The sequence below is a fragment of the Ylistrum balloti genome, unplaced genomic scaffold (assembly GCF_031769215.1).
Source record: "Ylistrum balloti isolate Yb309-2 unplaced genomic scaffold, AGI_CSIRO_Ybal_v1 Utg369986, whole genome shotgun sequence".
Classification (NCBI taxonomy): Eukaryota; Metazoa; Mollusca; class Bivalvia; order Pectinida; family Pectinidae; genus Ylistrum; species Ylistrum balloti.
The window spans coordinates 620,487-641,600 of record NW_026782071.1 but is presented as its reverse complement, the minus strand read 5'-3'; the positions used below and the strand labels follow the sequence as shown (position 1 = coordinate 641,600).

The window sequence follows — 21,114 nt, the reverse complement described above, 5'->3', positions numbered from 1 at the left end:
TCATTATTTGAAGGAAGGGGGCAAAAGCGCCACCTGGCAAATAGAGTAGGGACAAAGATGTTGAAATAATAAAACTGTATGACTCTTTCGCCAAACTCAATGCAGTTTATTTTCCATGAAGTACCACATTTAAAAGTTAAACTGAGAGAAAGTGTTACAGTTAACACTAAAAAGCGTTAACGATGGGTGTGTTAATGGTGTTTATCAATTTTTCTCCATTATTATTATTATTATGTTTGTGAGAAAACATATTCATTTCTCACTGGCCGACAGAATGGCTCGAGATCTGATCGGTCAGACGTAGAGGAATACGTATGTACCCGGTATACACGTTAATCATTCTGATTTCACGGAGTTACTGCCCTTCGTTTTCACTTTGTCAGAGTGTATAGTGATAAGTCTTAAGATCTGTGAGGAAAGCTGAGACACTGTGAGGAAAGAGGCACGACAGAGAACAGGGGCGTAGCTTCTATAGAAAGAAAAAACCCGGGCTTACACATAAAATTCCGTGCATAGAGTATGTCGGACAAAATTATAAAACTAAGGTTGAAAATAAATATCAGGGGTTGAAGTTTGTTGTTAAATAAACAAACGAAAACTGTCTCAGTAAACGATTCAAAACATCTTTGAAATTATGAAATTCATGACCACTCGCCTGGGCTTACACATTTCTGCTGGGTTAGCTACGCCCCTGGAGAAGACTCATTGGCATTGTTTCATATCCCCATATTTACCGTTTTTTTTTTTTTTTGATAAAAAAAAACAAAATATTAAAGTTTCTGTTAATGGAACCGGTATGTCTCTTACTGTCTAAAAGTGAATGATCAGTCTTTTTTCCGAATGCTAGACAACAAATTTAATGACATTTAAATGAAAAGAAATATATCCTTTTGGGAAATTCCCATTCGGAGTAGGCGTCTATAAATAGATATGATAATGTGACCTTCGCCTTGCTGAAAAGGGAACTCCCAAACAAAGATGGCCGTTTCGCGTTTGAAGTGTTTCACAGGCACCTTGTATATAATATGGGCTTTATTAAAGATGTATGTCGTTGGCGGACTGGCCCTTGCAAGACAAATTTTGCAGAGACACAAAACTGCAACAGGTTGGTTTTATTTCCAAATGACACTCGAAAACAAAGCGGAGTGAACCATTAAGATGTAATATTTACTTACGTTTGGACGTTGTTGTGGCTACAGTTACCGTTCTCTGAATGATCAGCTGATGGTAGAACACGTGATGTAACAGCCTGGTCATGTAAATCTCCACATGTAAATATATGACGATACCTTAACATCAACATACACTTTTCAACACTGAGACTTGTAATGTTCTGTGATTGTTTTTTTTCTAAGATTTTGAAACAAATCAGTTAAATGTTGTTAAAAGTCCTGTATTTGAGGGACAGTCACTGCTTTAAGTAATCAGTAAGTTACTTAAATGCATAATCATTTGAAAAAGAAAACATTAAGTTCTTTCAAACATTTTCATAAAGACGTCATATTTTTATATAACAGTACATGACCCAATTACTAATATTAATATGTACAGGGAAATACCAGAAAATAACTTGATAATGGAAATGTAACTCACCATTGATGTAAGGTGGGGCTTTAATTTCACTCATTTAAAGTGTCAATCTTTTGAATGCATGACTAAAATCATCATTTGTGATGGATGTCATTATCCTCTAAGCGGAAGGAGAAGAACTCCTCAACCTTTTGAATATTGTAACCTTTATAGTCTCCAACTGCAAACTCTCCACAGCTCTTGTCAGAGTTTGTTCAGATTACAACACCAAGCATTAGGGGTTTGGAAAGACTACAGCAAATTGTTAGAATCTCTTATCTGTATGCCTGAAATTATTTGAAGACAAAATCTTGTTGGAGGCAAGGACAAGAGTAAGATGTTACTGGATGTTAACCCGATACTGAGATAAATAAACCACAAATAGATTCCCATTGCTTGTACATACTTTTGTCAAAATTGCAAAACAAAATTCAGTTATTTTCATTTCCAAATTCTGTGATCCAATTTGCTAACCTCCATTTACAGTTATAGTCATCAGAAAGAGCATGGCATCACTTGGTGTCTAATATCAGTACAAGACAAATTACACACTGAGACAGAAGCTAATGATGTAACAAATGTACCATGTCTCTTGTATTAGAAATGCCTCCCAGCTGGTCAGAGGAAGACAACTAATTAATCGTAAAGTGAATAACCATCTTGTATCACAGACAAAACTGAAGTTCTGTACTATCTTTGTCATTATTCACTGTTTTTTTTCTTTCTTTTCTTTCTCTCTTTCTGCTAATTTGTAATATGAGCAAACTCATAAATGATACTTATACAGTGTTCAATCTATAATTTATTTTCATGAGTCCTTTTCAACTTTACTGCTAAACCCAATGGGTCCCATAATGTAAAATTAAAGTATTTACAGGGTCCAATAATGTAAAGCTTTGTGTCATTAACATTGTCATCAATATTGTCATCAACATGTCATATTGTTTGGTTGTGATAACATATCAAATCTTTACATATTTGACATATTTGTTCAATTAATAGTAACCATTTCAGAGTTGATATTGTGTTTGAGCAAGTACTTCTTGACCTATAACAAAACTCCAGAAGAGCAATACATTTAATTATCAATATGAAATGAAGATGATAAAAGTTTCTGAAACACAGGTTAGAACTGTATATCTATATTTCTGTGCATGTGACCCAGTCTACCTGGTATAAACAACCTTAATACTAAGTGATAGGGTATTATTACATTGTGATGGTATGAAGAAGAGGGAAGTTATGGAAGGTTTATGTGCTAGATTTTTTCTCTTGTCACTCAAATGATGGAACATGCTTCTTTGGCTGTGTTAGTATGGACTTGGATTATCACGTCAGAGACTCGGGTTGGACTCCTAGATAAATTTACAGATATAAATCTTTCGAAACCTATTTCCTTTAATTTGGATACAACAAGTATAACCAAACAAACCCAGGTGAGTGATACAAGCCCTGTAGGCCTCTTGTTATTGCTGTTTTTTGAGAAATAAATGATGGATCATTCTCAGATTTCATATTGCATTGGCATTGTCGGACAAATTAAAAAATGGCCAGCAGGTGTCATCGTGGATTCTGATAATGAATAATCATTATCTCTATTTATTGGAAAGTACTAGTAAAAATTCTAAAAATGGTATTTTAAGTGACTGAACTACCTGGGATCATTATCACTATTTCTTGAGAGGTATACTCAATTTTCATATGACTATGAATGAAAAAATAGAAAAGAAGGAAAATCCAACTTCTAAAGAACAAATAAAGATCATACAATGATGGGTGCCAAGATCCCAGTGGGATCTCCTGTTCATGGGTTTATGACTTAACCACTTTGTTGTATTTACTACGTCGATGGAAATGAAAGATAGAAAGATACACTTTTACCAGATTTATTACTGTTGTTTTTTCCTTTTTTCTTATTAGATCTACATCTTCACACAGGAAAAGTAGCCATAGTGACGGGAGGCTCCAGTGGGATAGGGTTTGAAGTTTCCAAAGGATTAGTAGCCAAGAATGTCCATGTATTTATAGGTGAGCTTTGTCTGGTAGGGCTCTGAATTTTTTGTCCATAAAGTATTTGTATTTGTAAATGGATTTATTTTAGAATTCCAGTCATTTTTCGCAGAGACATATATGTAATGTACAATGTATATATTAATTTCTACTCTCTGTAAATATTCCAGCTTAACCAGAGCCAAACACATTATCTGAAAACGAGAGAAGATTAAATTTATCCATTGTCCATGTGACTTGTTTTTATAAATGTATGTATAGAAACTGAGACCTTGTAAGTCAGTGCAGTGTTTTTGCATTTTCCAGCCAGTAAATGTGTCACAGAAGGGAAGATGGCAATTAACAAAATCAGAGAAGAATTTCCTAATGCCAAAGGTACAACAAGAGTTAAATGATATATTATATAATCATCATTGTAATTTATTGTAAACAGAGGAATGTTGAAGAACAATAATAGAAGTACCAGACTTCTGAAAATATTGAAAAATGGATTTGCTTCACCCTAGGATGCTTCGGACCACATTTGGACAGAATCCTGATATTCCTTAAGAATTTACTGTATATTTGATCTGTAATTAATGATTTTGTGATACTCTAGCGAAGAAATCTGCTAAATCAAGAAAATTTCCTGATACCATTATTAGATGAATTTTCTATTTTTTCATCCCTAAATCTTAAGTATGCACTGAAATATGATGAGGTCAACTCCAAGATCATCTTTAACTAATGAACCTTTTGAAAATGATATATAATTATATACATCTGCCAAAGACTTTATAGTTATCACATTACTGATTTCTTACATCCATAAGTACCCTGTTTAAACTATAGCTGATATTAGTCAATCGCTACAAGGATAGAGCCGTATGTATATTCTTATAAAATGTGCTTGTGTGTAGGAGTATTCTAAGTTTACTTTAAAATAATGTTTTTTTTCTTTTAAATTTGGAAAACAATTTAAAAACAATTTTTGTTTTCAGTTGATTTCCTGCTGCTGGATCTAGCCTCTCTAGAATCTGTTAACAAGTTTGTGGACAATTTCCTTGCTAGAGGGCTCCCTTTACACATTCTGATTAACAATGGTAGGTAGAGGGAAAATGGTAGGTACAGTAGGATACACACTGATAGATACAGGGAACACAATGGTTGGTACTAGAGGATACACACTGATGGATACAGGGAACACAATGGTTGGTACAGAAGGATACACACTGATGGATACAGAAAACATAATGGATGGTACAGGAGGATACACACTGATAGATACAGGGAACACAATGGTTGGTACAGAAGGATACACACTGATAGATACAGGGAACACAATGGTTGGTACAGAAGGATACACACTGATGGATACAGAAAACATAATGGATGGTACAGAAGGATACACACTGATAGATACAGGGAACACAATGGTTGGTACAGGAGGATTCACACTGATAGATACAGGGAACACAATGGTTGGTACAGAAGGATACACACTGATACATACAGGGTACACAATGGTTGGTACAGGAGGATACACACTGATAGATACAGGGAACACAATGGTTGGTACTGGAGGATACACACTGATAGATACAGGGAACACAATGGTTGGTACAGGAGGATACACACTGATAGATACAGGGAACACAGTGGTTGGTACTGGAGGATACACACTGATAGATACAGGGAACACAATGGTTGGTACTGGAGGATACACACTGATAGATACAGGGAACACAGTGGTTGGTATAGAAGGATACACACTGATAGATACAGGGAACACAATGGTTGGTACAGGAGGATACACACTGATAGATACAGGGAACACAGTGGTTGGTACTGGAGGATACACACTGATAGATACAGGGAACACAATGGTTGGTACTGGAGGATACACACTGATAGATACAGGGAACACAGTGGTTGGTATAGAAGGATACACACTGATAGATACAGGGAACACAATGGTTGGTTCGGGAGAATACACACTGATAGATACAGGGAACACAATTTTTAAATTGAAAAAGTATGGCATTAGTAATAACATGTTAAAGTGGTTTTCATCTTATTTAACTAACAGGAGACAGAGAGTGGTCTTGGATGGATACAAGTCCAACTGGAAAACATTACAGGCTGGGGTCCCTCAAGGTTCAGTTCTTGGTCCTTATCTGTTTTTGTTATATATTAATGATATTGGTGATGATTTACTATCTAATGTGAAATTATTTGCTGATGACACATCTTTATATGGCTTAATTGAGGGCGATAGACAAGATGCAGCTAATATACTCACTAATGATCTTCAAAAAATTTCTAGGTGGGCCAATAGATGGGGTATTATTTTTAATCCTGACAAGACAGAATCCCTTCTTTTTTCAAGGAGAGTTGATTCGGAGATGTTGCATCCAAATCTGTACTTTGATGATTCAGTTATTAAAAATGTTACCTTCCATAAGCACCTTGGTCTAACTTTTAATAGTCATGCTAATTGGTCAAACCACATAAACTCTATCTATGAGAAAGCTTATAAACAAATAAATGTACTTAGAATGTTAAAGTATAAAATTGACAGAAAGTCACTTGAATTAATATATATTACATTTATTCGTCCTATTTTAGAATATGCTGATATTGTTTGGGCTAATTGCACAGAAAGGGAATGCAACATCTTAGAATCAATTCAACTAGAGGCAATTCACATTATTACTGGCCTAAGACGGGGCACCAGTCATGCAATTCTATATAATGAGTCTGGATTAATACCCTTAGCTAAAAGAAGACACTTACATCAAAATATCCATTTTTTAAGATTTTAAATAACAGATGCCCTCCTCATGTATTTGACTCTATCCAACCTTTTATAAACAATAATAATGCTCCTTATCCACTTCGACACAATAGATTGTTTGATGTGCCCCATACAAGAACTTGTCAATATAGCACTAGCTTCTTTCCAAAACTTATGAATGAATGGAATGGCCCATCTTGTCTGTATCCCTCATTAACTTCTATTTATGCGATAAAAAAATCTTTTTTATCACAGCAAACTACCATTCCTCCTTTCCACTGTAATGATAGTTTCAAATATAAAGGACAAAGAAAAGCTAACATAATTTTATGTCAACTAAGAAACTCTGCAAGTAATCTGAATTTTGATTTATTCAATTCCCACCTTAAAGATAACCCTGCCTGTAACTGTGGCCACCCAGTTGAAGATTGTACCCACTTCTTTTTCCACTGTCCCTTCTTTACTAACCAGAGACAACTCCTCTTTAATTCCCTTTCTGACCTTAGTGATTCTATACCTCCTTCAATTGATACATTTCTCAAAGGTTCTCCTATACTTGATGCAAACATGAATAAATTTATTCTTGATATAGTTCAGAGATTCATAACTGACACTGGTCGCCTATTTTAGCAAATGTACATCCCATTCTATACTTCTATCTTTTCTATCTCTCATTTGTATTTGATGTCTCAAGTGTGGGTCCGCCTGTCCATTTTAGGGACTCAGCTCAGGATTATGTGCAAATGGACTGTTTGAACCTGCAGCCTGTCCCACCACAAATGGACACATTTTGACCCAGTCTTGTAATATCTTGTGATACCTAATTTGTATTTTTTAGTTTATGTTACTGTTCTGGTACTCAATAATACAAACGATGGTGATGCCTATTTTGCATTTCTGTTATATAATCATCCATTTGAATCTATCTTCTACATTTTTATTCCTAATATTATTATTTTCTGTTATCTCTAATTTTGATTGATGTGTCTGTATACTTGTTTATGCACTGTAAGGAGAGGGCTTTCATAGGCTCTGCCTGTTGCCCAATTCCTACTGTCAATACCACCATGACAATAAAATATTCTGAAAGTATACAGGGAACACAATGGTTGGTACAGGAGGATACACACTGATAGATACAGGGAACACAATGGTTGGTACTGGAGGATACACACTGATAGATACAGGGAACACAATGGTTGATATAGAAGGATACACACTGATAGATACAGGGAACACAATGGTTGGTACAGGAGGATACACACTGATAGATACAGGGAACACAATGGTTGGTATAGAAGGATACACACTGATAGATACAGGGAACACAATGGTTGGTACAGAAGGATACACACTTATAGATACAGGGAACACAATGGTTGGTACAGAAGGATACACACTGATAGATACAGGGAACACAATGGGAGGTACAGGAGGATACACTCTGATAGATACAGGGAACACAATGGGAGGTACAGGAGGATACACACTGATTGGGAGGGAAGGATACACAATGCTAGGTAGGTACAGGAGCATAACATCAGATATCTTTTTATTTAAACTTTTATTTAACCAGTTTAGATGAAAATGCAAATTTATGAAAAATTGACCACGAAATTATTTACATACAATGTCATGGTGACAGAATAAGATAACAGGAGAATAAAGCAAAATAGATTATCACAATATTAGCCTACTGGTATAACAATTGACAAACTTAGCAGACTATGCCTCATTCACCAGTCATATAGAAAAGGACATAGGAAAAATTATTGATATAATGACACTCAGGTTTGTTTAGAATTTAATTTTTGTGAATTAGATTGAGTAGACTAAATTTCATATTTTTCCATATTGGAGCCATTTAAAAGAATGAATTAAAAGTGGTTATTTTTTCCTGTTAATTTCATTCATTACAATTATATTTTTTGTATTTCTATGTTTTATCATACTGACGGTACAAATTATTCCAGAACAGTATCTCCTCATTTGTTTGGATTTTTTTCTCTCTAAAAGCTGGTGTAATGTTGATGCCCTACAAAGAGACTGAGGATGAGATGGAATATCACTTTCAAGTGAATTACTTGGGACATTTATATCTCTCAAAACTGTTGCTATGGAAGCTATGTGAGTCAGGGGCAGATAACTCACACTCCAGGATAATTAATGTGTCTTCTGTAGTACAGAGTGTTGGATGCATTGATGTTGAAATGCTTGGAGAAAAGTAAGTCAGACCACAAAATACATGTATAGTGATTGGACAATGATCAGACATAATTGATAATCTTATTGTTTGAGATAATCGATTGTAATTTTCCAAAACCGATCATTGGTATTTTCTTGTGTTTTAGCAAAAACAAAATTAAAACTTAGCATAATAAAGGTGCTAATTACCAAAAAACATTGCCTCTTATGCTAATTCTTGGTAAGTGAGATATTTCAGATTAAAGTTATATATAAAAAAAAGTGTTATTGCAATTGAGAAAATACAGTCACTTTCCGTGAGTATTGAATAAACAGTTGGCAGAATATGAAATTGATTGACTATATTGTAAAGCATATCAAATTTTAACCAATGATTAATTTTGAATTGAAACAATTTCCAATCCCTGCTTACACTTATGTATTGATTGATAGACTACTCTAGTGTCTGTTAATGACCAGGGAAACAAAGCATTTCAAATTCTATATCAGATAGGTTAATTGAACCGTCTTATTTTGTTTGTAGAATCAACTTTTTAAAATGATTATTCATTTTGAGATTCAAATGTTAAAAGTGATAAGGTGTGTTAGTCAGTAAGACTTCTTGGACTGAGGCATCCTGTGGTTATAAGTAAGATTAATCAAAAGCTACCCTGATTAGTTTTTGAGAATTTGATATTCAAAACAAAGTCACATAATCATCATGACCATTTTATTTTGTTGCCTCAATAATTTATATTCTTGGTATCCATTTCATTGGACACTACTCCATATTCTGATTAATTTCTCTGAACATTAACTAATTAATTGCTGTTTTTTACACACAGATGTAAACATTGGTCGCAGTATTCACCACATGCAGCCTATGCAGACTCAAAGCTGGCCATTGTATTAGCTACATACTACCTTGATGCAAATCTAAGGGCAGAGAACTCTAAAGTATCTATAAATGCTGTCCATCCTGGTATTGTTAACACGCCTCTGTACCGACATGTACACTGGGGAATTAAATGGTTACTCGACGTGGTAGCTAGGCTGACCTACAAGGTAAATTAAAAAGTCTGAGGGAAACTGATTTTTTTTCGTGACAATGTTTCTATACATGTAGTTTCAAAATGAAATTGTACAACTGTTTAACAAAATGGTTATGTTTAGATAGACTATTATTGTATTTAACTGTACTGTATATATTTATCAGTAATGATACTTTTCTAAAGATACTTTTCTATGCAAGGAATCCATCTCTTATAATTGAATTCTAGAAAGAGATCAGGAGTGTATGAATACAACCCTGCTGGCATAAATAGGATTATATCTCGAGTGTATGAATAACAGCATACAGGTATATTTTAGGATAAGATAAGGACTATCAACATCACCATACAGGTATATTTTAGGATAAGATAAGGACTATAAACATCAGTATACAGGTATATTTTAGGATAAGATAAGGACTATAAACATCAGTATACAGGTATATTTTAGGATAAGATAAGGACTATAAACATCAGTATACAGGTATATTTTAGGATAAGATAAGGACTATAAACATCAGTACACAGGTATATTTTAGGATAAGATAAGGACTATAAACATCAGTACACAGGTATATTTTAGGATAAGATAAGGACTATAAACATCAGTACACAGGTATATTTTAGGATAAGATAAGGACTATAAACATCAGTACACAGGTATATTTTAGGATAAGATAAGGACTATAAACATCAGTACACAGGTATATTTTAGGATAAGATAAGGACTATAAACATCAGTACACAGGTATATTTTAGGATAAGATAAGGACTATAAACATCAGTATACAGGTATATTTTAAGATAAGATAAGGACTGTATAAACATCAGTATACAGGTATATCTTGGATGTGTAATTACGTAGTATTTAGAAACTTTGCTGTACAATTTCCGGCTCACATCACATTTGGTTTGTAATTATATAATTTCACATTTCTATGATGTGACATTTGATTTGCATATTGTCTAGAGATGGAGATTACTATGGTGATACCTTATCTTCTGTTGATTGTTGTCTTACGGTTCACCATTAACTGGATATTAGTGTACGGATGCTGACAGCTAAGTTTCAGATTGTGAAAATTTATTGATTTGTTCCAAACTTTGGGCAATAAATTTGTAGGGGCTAAAAGGGGAGGCTGTAAGGACAGGCTGTTAGGGAACATGTTTTGTGGAGGCTGTTAGGGGACATGTTTTGTGGAGTCTGTTAGGGGACATGTTTTGTTGAGTCTGTTAGGGGACATGTTTTGTGGAGGCTGTTAGGGGACATGTTTTGTGGAGGCTGTTAGGGGACATGTTTTGTGGAGTCTGTTAGGGGACATGTTTTGTGGAGACTGTTAGGGAATGTTTTATTGAGTCTGTTAGGGAACATGTTTTGTGGAGGCTGTTAGGGGACATGTTTTGTGGAGGCTGTTAGGGGACATGTTTTGTGGAGGCTGTTAGGGGACATATTTTGTGGAGTCTGTTAGGGGACATGTTTTGTGGAGGCTGTTAGGGGACATGTTTTTTGGAAGCTGTTAGGGGACATGTTTTGTTGAGTCTGTTAGGGGACATGTTTTGTGGAGGCTGTTAGGGGACATGTTTTGTGGAGGCTGTTAGGGGAAATGTTTTGTGGAGTCTGTTAGGACACATGTTTTGTTGAGTCTGTTAGGACGCATGTTTTGTTGAGTGTGTTAGGAAACATGTTTTGTTGGGTCTGTTAGGAAACATGTTTTGTGGAGTCTGTTAGGGGACATGTTTTGTGGAGGCTGTTAGGGGACATGTTTTGTGGAGTCTGTTAGGGGACATGTTTTTTGAAGTCTGTTAGGGGACATGTTTTGTGGAGTCTGTTAGGGGACATGTTTTGTGGAGTCTGCTAGGGGACATGTTTTGTGGAGTCTGTTAGGGGAGATGTTTTGTGGAGACTGTTAGGAAACATGTTTTGTTGAGTCTGTTAGGAAACATGTTTTGTAGAGTCTGTTAGGGGACATGTTTTGTGGAGTCTGTTAGGGGACATGTTTTGTGGAGTCTGTTAGGGGACATGTTTTGTGGATGCTGTTAGGGGACATGTTTTGTGGAGTCTGTTAGGACGCATGTTTTGTTGAGTCTGTTAGGGGACATGTTTTGTGGAGGCTGTTAGGGGACATGTTTTGTGGAGTCTGTTAGGGGACATGTTTTGTGGAGGCTGTTAGGGGACATGTTTTGTGGAGTCTGTTAGGGGACATGTTTTGTGGAGTCTGTTAGGGGACATATTTTATGGAGGCTGTTAGGGGACATGTTTTGTGGAGTCTGTTAGGGGACATATTTTATGGAGGCTGTTAGGGGACATGTTTTGTGGAGTCTATAAGGGAACATATTTTATGGAGGCTGTTAGGGGACATGGTTTGTGGAGGCTGTGGAGTTTTACTTTTTAGTTTGTTTTTGTTAATAATATTTGAAATGCCTGTAAATATACAATTTCTTTCTTAGATGTCAAGAAGTATGTTTGATTCTGTTGTTCCTTATATATTTCCAGACACCAGTACAGGGTGCAGACGGGATCCTGTTTCTCGCTCTATCAGACAGTTTAGAGGGAAGAAGTGGTGAATACTTTGACAATTGTTCTCAAGTTTCCTCAAAAGGAATATCGTACAATAAAGATTTACAAGAGGAATTGTTTAAGAAATCTACAGAAATTGTGCAAAACATTGTAAACCAAAAATTTTACGGAAACCAAGACTAAAACAGAGAAAAATAAATGTCTTCTTTATTTCCATTTTTATGCTTATTTATATAGATTCAAACAGTAGAGATTTAAACATTACAGTATGCAATCATTCATTGCGTTTTAACAAATCTGACCCCTGTGACCAGGAATATGGGTCAAAGTCATTTCTTTCCACAAACATTGTTGAGCGTTATCCTAGGAACTGTGCAGTCAAATGTTTCAATTCTAGGACATTTTGTACAGAAAATTTGGCCCTGTAATCTTGAATATGTGCCAAGGTGAATTCCTTTTGCAAACTTTGTCAGGCTTCATCCAAAAATGGGATTTATTCTAATCTTTCTGCCAAATATCAAGATTCTAGGCCATTTTGGTTATAACTTAATAGCTATTATTTTTGTATAAATTTAACCCCTGTGACCTTGAATATAAATCAGGCTCATTTCAGATTGCAAATTTTATCGGCCAAATATGAAGTGGTTCCTTCATAAACAGCCTTTTTTCAATTGTAAAACAGGACAGAAAAATAGCTAAGTTCTTCTGAAGGGCCAAGTTACCTAATAATGAACACCACATAATGATTTGTTGTAAACTACGATAATTAACACAGCTGTAATCTTTACATAGAATACAGAATAATGAACACCACATAATGATTTGTTGTAAACTACGATAATTAACACAGCTGTAATCTTTACATAGAATACAGAATAATGAACACCACATAATGATTTGTTGTAAACTACGATAATTAACACAGCTGTAATCTTTACATAGAATACAGAATGATGAATACTTCATAAACACAATCACTAGAAACTCATAGTTATTGGTGAAAATGTTGTGATTAACCATAAATTTTAAAATTACATTGTGAAGGAGTTAAAAATTTCATTTGAAGCGAATCTGCCCTTAGTGTAGCCCTATGGTGGTGTTGTCTGACCTTGGTCCCCCTCCCTACCCTTACTGTATCCCTATGGTGGTGTTGTCTGACCAGACTGGTCCCTCTCCCTACCCTTAGTGTAGCCCTATGGTGGTGTTGTCTGACCAAATTGGTCCCCCTCCCTACCCTTACTGTATCCCTATGGTGGTGTTGTCTGACCAGATTGGTCCCTCTCCCTACCCTTAGTGTAGCCCTATGGTGGTGTTGTCTGACCAGATTGGTCCCTCTCCCTACTCTTAGTGTAGCTCTATGGTGGTGTTGTCTGACCAAATTGGTCCCCCTTCCCTACCCTTAGTGTAGCCCTATGGTGGTGTTGTCTGACCAGATTGGTCCCTCTCCCTACCCTTAGTGTACCCCTATGGTGGTGTTGTCTGACCAGATTGGTCCCTCTCCCTACCCTTAGTGTAGCTCTAGGTTGGTGTTGTCTGACCAGATTGGTGCCCCTCCCTACCCTTACTGTGTCCCTATGGTGGTGTTGTCCGACCAGATTGGTCCCTCTCCCTACCGTTAGTGTAGCTCTATGGTGGTGTTGTCTGACCAAATTGGTTCCCCTTCCCTACCCTTAGTGTAGCTCTATGGTGGTGTTGTCTGACCAAATTGGTTCCCCTTCCCTACCCTTAGTGTAGTTGTATGGTGGTGTTGTCTGACCAGATTGGTCCCCCTTCCCTACCCTTAGTGTAGCTCTAGGTTGGTGTTGTCTGACCAGATTGGTGCCCCTCCCAACCCTTACTGTATCCCTATGGTGGTGTTGTCCGACCAGATTGGTCCCTCTCCCTACCGTTAGTGTAGCTCTATGGTGGTGTTGTCTGACCAGATTGGTCCCTCTCCCTACCCTTAGTGTAGCTCTAGGTTGGTGTTGTCTGACCAGATTGGTCCCCCTTCCCTACCCTTAGTGTAGCTCTATGGTGGTGTTGTCTGACCAGATTGGTCCCTCTCCCTACCCTTAGTGTAGCTCTAGGTTGGTGTTGTCTGACCAGATTGGTGCCCCTCCCTACCCTTACTGTATCCCTATGGTGGTGTTGTCCGACCAGATTGGTCCCTCTCCCTACCGTTAGTGTAGCTCTATGGTGGTGTTGTCTGACCAGATTGGTCCCTCTCCCTACCCTTAGTGTAGCTCTAGGTTGGTGTTGTCTGACCAGATTGGTCCCCCTTCCCTACCCTTAGTGTAGCTCTATGGTGGTGTTGTCTGACCAGATTGGTCCCTCTCCCTACCCTTAGTGTAGCTCTAGGTTGGTGTTGTCTGACCAGATTGGTGCCCCTCCCTACCCTTACTGTATCCCTATGGTGGTGTTGTCCGACCAGATTGGTCCCTCTCCCTACCGTTAGTGTAGCTCTATGGTGGTGTTGTCTGACCAAATTGGTTCCCCTTCCCTACCCTTAGTGTAGCTCTATGGTGGTGTTGTCTGACCAAATTGGTTCCCCTTCCCTACCCTTAGTGTAGTCGTATGGTGGTGTTGTCTGACCAGATTGGTCCCCCTTCCCTACCCTTAGTGTAGTCGTATGGTGATGTTGTCCGAGTGTTGTCTAATTGGATGCTGATACTACTACATTTGATAGCAACAGTGTAATAATTGATAAAAATTGGTTTTTTGAAAAGAATTTACAAAATATCAATGTAACAAATACTGAAAATTTTTCCCCTTTTGTCAGTTTTGTCAAATTAATTTGGACCAACCTTCACTACTGAAGTTTGTACTTGTACCAATACCAAAAGATTACAAAGACTAAGATTTAGATTTCAATATTTAATTTCAATCAAGCAAAACCTTACATAGACAGATTCATCATTAAACTTACCAGATACACTCAACATTCACACAATGAAAGGAGGGAAAGACCTCTGTATCTTAAAGTATGATATAGAATATTTTGAATAAATTTAGGAGTTCCAGACTTGGAATTGGTTCTGATTTTGGCTCTTCATCGACATCCACATCATTAATAGCTGTCAGAAGATAATGTAATGATATGTTTCTTGACAAAATATGTTGTATCTGGATCAAGTAACCATTATAAATTCTCACCAGTCACCAGTGAATCCAAGATCGCCATTCTTTCTATATTTTACTAAAGAGTGAAAACATTACCACAGATTTGCAGTTTATTGAAAACCTACTTGAGTGACCTGTAACAGGCAAGATGTTGCCCATTACATTTAGGCTGTGCTGGAATGTGTCAGCTGATGAAGGGATAACTAGTCATTCATATTGTCAGTTAATTCAGGGCAAGCAGAGGACACACTGAGGTTACTTGTCAACTTATACTTATTGCCGATTGTCTGATGTTTGATCAAAACCCTCCAGGAATGAGCTCAATAGACCTGACAATCCTGAAACTCTTATCTTGTCTGAGACATAATGTTGCTTTATAGATGTGAAATGAATGCAGCCGCTGCGAGTGGTGACAAGGACCAGTTTACATGTACATACATTATGTATGGGAACATCCTGATATTTATCACGAGTGAACAAAAAAAATATATAGATATATATATATATATAAGCATGTTTTATTTATGAAGAATATACAGCACACATGTTGTACGTCATCCACAATTTTACAAAATATTTTCAAAGCTATGTTACGTACAATATATAAGCAGTTAGTAAAAAGACAGTTTGTACTTCATAACTGCTGCAACCAAATGTTCAAGTAGAAAATTCTAAACATCTACTAATGGAAGATATAGTACCCTGTTGACATGTTCAAATGAGGTAACAGTTAGTCCATGATGTACAGCTTAACTAATCATGTGATAACTCAAGTGTATCACAAGTCTTTGTCTGTCCTTGTCTGGACATTTTGTCTGCCCTTGTCTTGACATTTCTATCCACTGGTATCTTTATCCTAGAAATAGTCTGACTTTTCCTCTCCATGGTAACAATTATAGCACAGATCATCCTGTAATAGAAAACGTACAAAAGATTGATAAATTCTCAGACACTACAGATCAATGCAGAAGATGGAGTACAGTTGGAAAATGGAGTTCAGTCAGAGGGTGAAGTAAGGTCAGAGGGTGGAGTAAGGTCAGTAGGTGGAGCATAATCAGTAAGTGTAGAATTTTCAGAAGACTAAATACTCAGATTGAATACAGTCAGAAGATGAAATAAGGTCAGAGGGTGGAGTGACATCAGTAGGTGAAGCAGAATCAGTAAGTGTAGAATTTTCAGAAGACTGAATACTCAGATGGAGTACAGTCAGAGGGTGGAGTAATGTCAGTAGGTGGAGCAGAATCAGTAAGTGTAGAATTTTCAGAAGACTGAATACTCAGGTTGAGTACAGTCAGAGGGTGGAGTAACATCAGTAGGTGAAGCAGAATCAGTAAGTGTAGAATTTTCAGAAGACTGAATACTCAGATGGAGTACAGTCAGAGGGTGGAGTAATGTCAGTAGGTGAAGCAGAATCAGGAAGTGTAGAATTTTCAGAAGACTGAATACTCAGATGGAGTACAGTCAGAGGGTGGAGTAATGTCAGTAGGTGGAGCAGAATCAGTAAGTGTAGAATTTTCAGAAGACTGAATACTCAGATGGAGTACAGTCAGAGGGTGGAGTAATGTCAGTAGGTGAAGCAGAATCAGGAAGTGTAGAATTTTCAGAAGACTGAATACTCAGATGGAGTACAGTCAGAGGGTGGAGTAATGTCAGTAGGTGAAGCAGAATCAGGAAGAGTAGAATTTTCAGAAGACTGAATACTCAGATGGAGTACAGTCAGAGGGTGGAGTAATGTTAGTAGGTGGAGCAGAATCAGGAAGTGTAGAATTTTCAGAAGACTGAGTATTCAGATGGAGTATAATCAGGAGGTGAATCAATAGATGGAGTACAGCTGAAACATGGATTACTGTTGGAAGGTGAAGTATGGTTGGAAGGTGAAGTATGATTGGAAGATGGAGTTTGGATGGAAGGTGAAGTATGGTTGGAAGGTGGAGTGTGGTTGGAAGGTGACGTATGATTGGAAGGTGAAGTCGTGGTTGGAAGGTGGAGTATGGTTGGAACATGAAGTATGTTTGGAAGGTGAAGTATGGTTGGAAGGTGGAGTATGGTTGGAAGATGGAGTATGGTTGGAAGGTGAAGTATGGTTGGAAGATGGAGTATGGTTGGAAGGTGAAGTATGGTTGGAAGGTGGAGTATGTTTGGAAGGTGAAGTATGTTTGGAAGGTGAAGTATGGTTGGAAGATGGAGTATGGTTGGAAGATGGAGTATGATTGGAAGGTGAAGTATGTTTGGAAGGTGGAGTATGTTTGGAAGGTGAAGTATGATTGGAAGGTGAAGTATGATTGGAAGGTGGAGTATGGTTGGAAGGTGAAATATGGTTGGAAGGTGGAGTATGTTTGGAAGGTGAAGTATGGTTGGAAGGTGGAGTATGGTTGGAAGGTGGAAAATATAGATTATGTTTCATTTTATTGGGCCAGTTAACTAAGATCAAATTTCCTGAAACATTATCTTTTCATTTTATTGGGCCAGTTAACTAAGATCAAATTTCCTGAAACATTATTTTTAACAGAAAAAGGAAAAAAGTCTTATACATTTTTATCCCTGCCTTCAGGCTTGCAATCTTTTCTGGTATTTTTCATTCCCTTCAAAAATATTTGCAGAGAAATTTTTTCATGCTATCTTTGATCACAGTGATTATTGAGAAATCAAATCATCTGTGAATATCGCCAACTATCAAATCTAACAATTTACCTGCGTCATCTCCTGAATCCCTTTCATCAAGCATATCTATGTCAAGATCATCATCATTTGTGTCACTTTCATCATCATCATCACCTTCATCATCTTCTTCATCCTCTTCTTCATCCTCAAGATTCTATGAAATATTATAAAATGATAAAGAAACAGGCCCATTAGTATAAATCACACCATGCAGATGAGTCATTTGAGACTTTCTAATTTTGTACAAGTGCAAAATTGACCTGCATTGTTCACCTGGCAGGGATTAATCTTGACAAATTTTATTACCAGAAAAGGGTAGCATTCCCCAAGTGATATGTTACCCCTCTAAACATAAACATATTTCCCATCAGGGAGAAATACTGAAACATGGGGATATTTCCCCAAGTAGGGAAAATTAGTCTATCAATACTTCACATATTTCAAATTATGCAATATCAATCTAACCACACCATTGTCATAACTTATTCATGTACCGGGATTATCATGTATGTATTACTTTTAACCCATTCCATTTTTTGAATTCTGATTAAAAGAGTTGTCCAAAATTTCCCTGTTTCTTAAAACAAGCCTAGAATTCCCTTTTCCACAATGGGTAGTACTGTACATGCCTTCTCTAAATTCTAAATTAACCAATTTCTGATATTCAATGCTCTCACAAAACAGGCTTAACATATTTTTCATCAACAACTGAATCCTTCTCCAAAAAATTTCAATTAACATTTTCAGGTTTTAAAACTTGAAACTGAATTATATGCAAGGCTACAATTAACAATGCTAACTTCTTTCTGATACAAACTCTCCATATCTTTCGTTTAGTTAGAAGGTGCTCTTTGTTATAACAACTTGGACTCTTCGGTAAGCTTGAATATGTAAAAGCCATTTTTCCAGACAAACATTGTTAGTCTTCACCCCAGAAATCTATCAGAGAAATGTGATGATTCTACATATTTAGATAGCCAGAAGAAGTTGTTTGAGTCTTTGAAATATATGACACCTAGGTAGCTGTGACCTTGAATATAGGTCAAGGTAATTTCTTTCTGCAAAGTTTGTCATGCTTCTTCCAAGGAACCTACCTACCAAATAAGAATCCTGTCATTTTGTTAATCAGAAGATGGTTAATTTTTTTTTGGTTGTTAAATAAATTTACCCCTGTGACCTTGAATAAATGAGTCAAGGATATTTCTATGTGCAAACTTCAAGTTTCATCCACGAAGCTTCTAGTTGTTCTTTCTTATATACAGCAGTACAAAGTTGTATGAGTTGACAGCATACAAATTAATAAAACTCCAATCTAACCATCCCAGCTTGTTGTGACCCACCACCTCCTTTTGGTACCATATGGAAGATGAGGACACATCAAATCGGAAGTAACAGGCTTTTTCTCTCTCTTTTAAGTATAGGTACAAAAGATAGTAAGATAATTCCCTTACTGTATGAAAGGGTGAATTACTTAGCCAAACATAAGGAAAAGCGAATTTTGTCTCATTCAAAGTATTTTATGAAAATCATATACAACTTACTTTATAACTGTATCTACTTATTGCTTTTGGCAAATAAAATGTAATAGTTATATTCCACTTTGCATTTGATCTATGTGTATATGTGATGAAGGATATTAATTGTTACAGCTACTGAGACTTGAATTTCATGAGTTCCAAAAATAAACATTTTTGTTGGCACTTGATTTTGTGGATAAATGTTGCTAACAAAATCTACAAGTGCATGTATTGTCGTCTATGTAAACTTTTATTTGTTTTTCATTTTGTTGACATATAACTTCATGGAATTACATGAAAACAAATCACATGCAAAATTTATTGAGTTAACAGGATGGATTTACCTCAACAGCAGTTTTCCCAATTGGTATGATGTTACTGTCTTTCTTTGCTATGCTCTCCAGCTAGAAATGAAAATTGAATACATATTACATTTATATATCAATTAAGTTATATATAAGACATGTATGCAATATAAAGTATGTCATAAAAAAAATAAATAGAGTATGTCGATATATGTCCATGCTTTACCAAAGAAAAATGTTATATAAAAAGGTTTTTTTTCTTGTGCTTGTAATTTTCACTAAATATGCAACATGTTCTGAACTCCAATATTGAAATATCTAAATGATATCATCATATGTCTGGAGGTTTCATATAAAAAACAGCAAATTATTTTCTGAAAATAGTTACAGTGACCATGACTTTGATTTTTCAATGTCCATCTCAAACATGTTTTGGATGTTATAGCCTATGTGTAAAGTTTGGTCAAAATTTCTCAAGAAATGAAACCACCGTGCGGACAACGACTTTCTACAAATAAGTAACTAAGTAATGACCTTGACCCTTGAGCCATGAAATTCACACTAGTTCCAAATACTGTGTTCTTGTATAAGTATGTGAACTTTGATAGCTATCCATCAAGAAATGAACAACTAACCTGCTGACAGAAAAGTATATGTACTAATGACAAAAAATGAAAACAAACATGGAACTGAAATAATAATTGTGGAACTGAAATTCCACCGAAAATGCTTATTTTAAAAGTCTGTAAATCTGTAAAAGAGGTTGAAACTTATGACAAGATCAGAAAGGTGAAAAAAACACAATTCAAAGAAATTCCAAAACCCACTGAATCAGAAGAATGACGCTGAGGAAAACATGCAGTGCTATTAGATCAATATGTCATTTATAAGTTATTGAATTACTGCAGGAAAATTCCGATAACAAAATATAAAATAGATGGGAAATATTAAAAGATAAGGTTGAGATTATAACAAACAGACACCGATTTTTGTTTAAATCCAAATTCAAATAAAATTGCCTTTCAATGTCATGTCAAGGAGTATTGCATGTTTGAATGCCAACCAAGTTTGAAAAAGAATGCAAATGTTGGATTCAAAGTGTGTATAAATACTGGAATTATTGTGTTTTGGTTATGATGTCCAGACGATATAAAGTTAAACCATACGCGTGCCCCTCTGATCTTCATGCATAAGACACTTGATCGAAATTGTATATTTTTTACCCATAGATTGTGTTCCTCTTCTAGTTCAGACAATTCATTTTCATCGTCACATGGTCTATCAACTGTAAACCACAATGGATCGACTGCACCAGGCAGCAAGGTCGGGAATTTCATCGTCATTTCGGGAGAAAACTATCAAATGCCAATGTCAATTTCAAGCTTGACATAATGCTTTATAATTTCCTCAATACAAAACGTTA

At 36.2% G+C, this 21,114-nt stretch overlaps 2 protein-coding genes across 2 annotated transcripts; one reads left to right on the top strand and one right to left on the bottom strand.

Annotated features, from left to right (window-relative positions):
* Positions 1-978: 978 nt before the first annotated feature.
* On the top strand, positions 979-12,319 carry LOC132547874 (dehydrogenase/reductase SDR family member on chromosome X-like). The gene is made up of 7 exons (XM_060211680.1): positions 979-1,105; positions 3,490-3,597; positions 3,886-3,954; positions 4,560-4,661; positions 8,372-8,579; positions 9,385-9,604; positions 12,086-12,319. The coding sequence occupies exons 1-7, from the start codon at positions 979-981 to the stop codon at positions 12,290-12,292; spliced, it is 1,041 nt and encodes a 346-aa protein (XP_060067663.1). The 3' UTR covers positions 12,293-12,319.
* Positions 12,320-14,947: 2,628 nt separating this feature from the next.
* LOC132547875 (anaphase-promoting complex subunit 15-like) lies at positions 14,948-21,034 on the bottom strand. Its single transcript, XM_060211681.1, has 4 exons — positions 20,915-21,034; positions 19,731-19,790; positions 17,900-18,023; positions 14,948-16,118 (listed from the first exon to the last, which is right to left on the bottom strand). Exons 1-4 carry the CDS (start codon positions 21,032-21,034, stop codon positions 16,114-16,116), a joined length of 309 nt encoding a protein of 102 aa, XP_060067664.1. The 3' UTR covers positions 14,948-16,113.
* Positions 21,035-21,114: the final 80 nt, after the last annotated feature.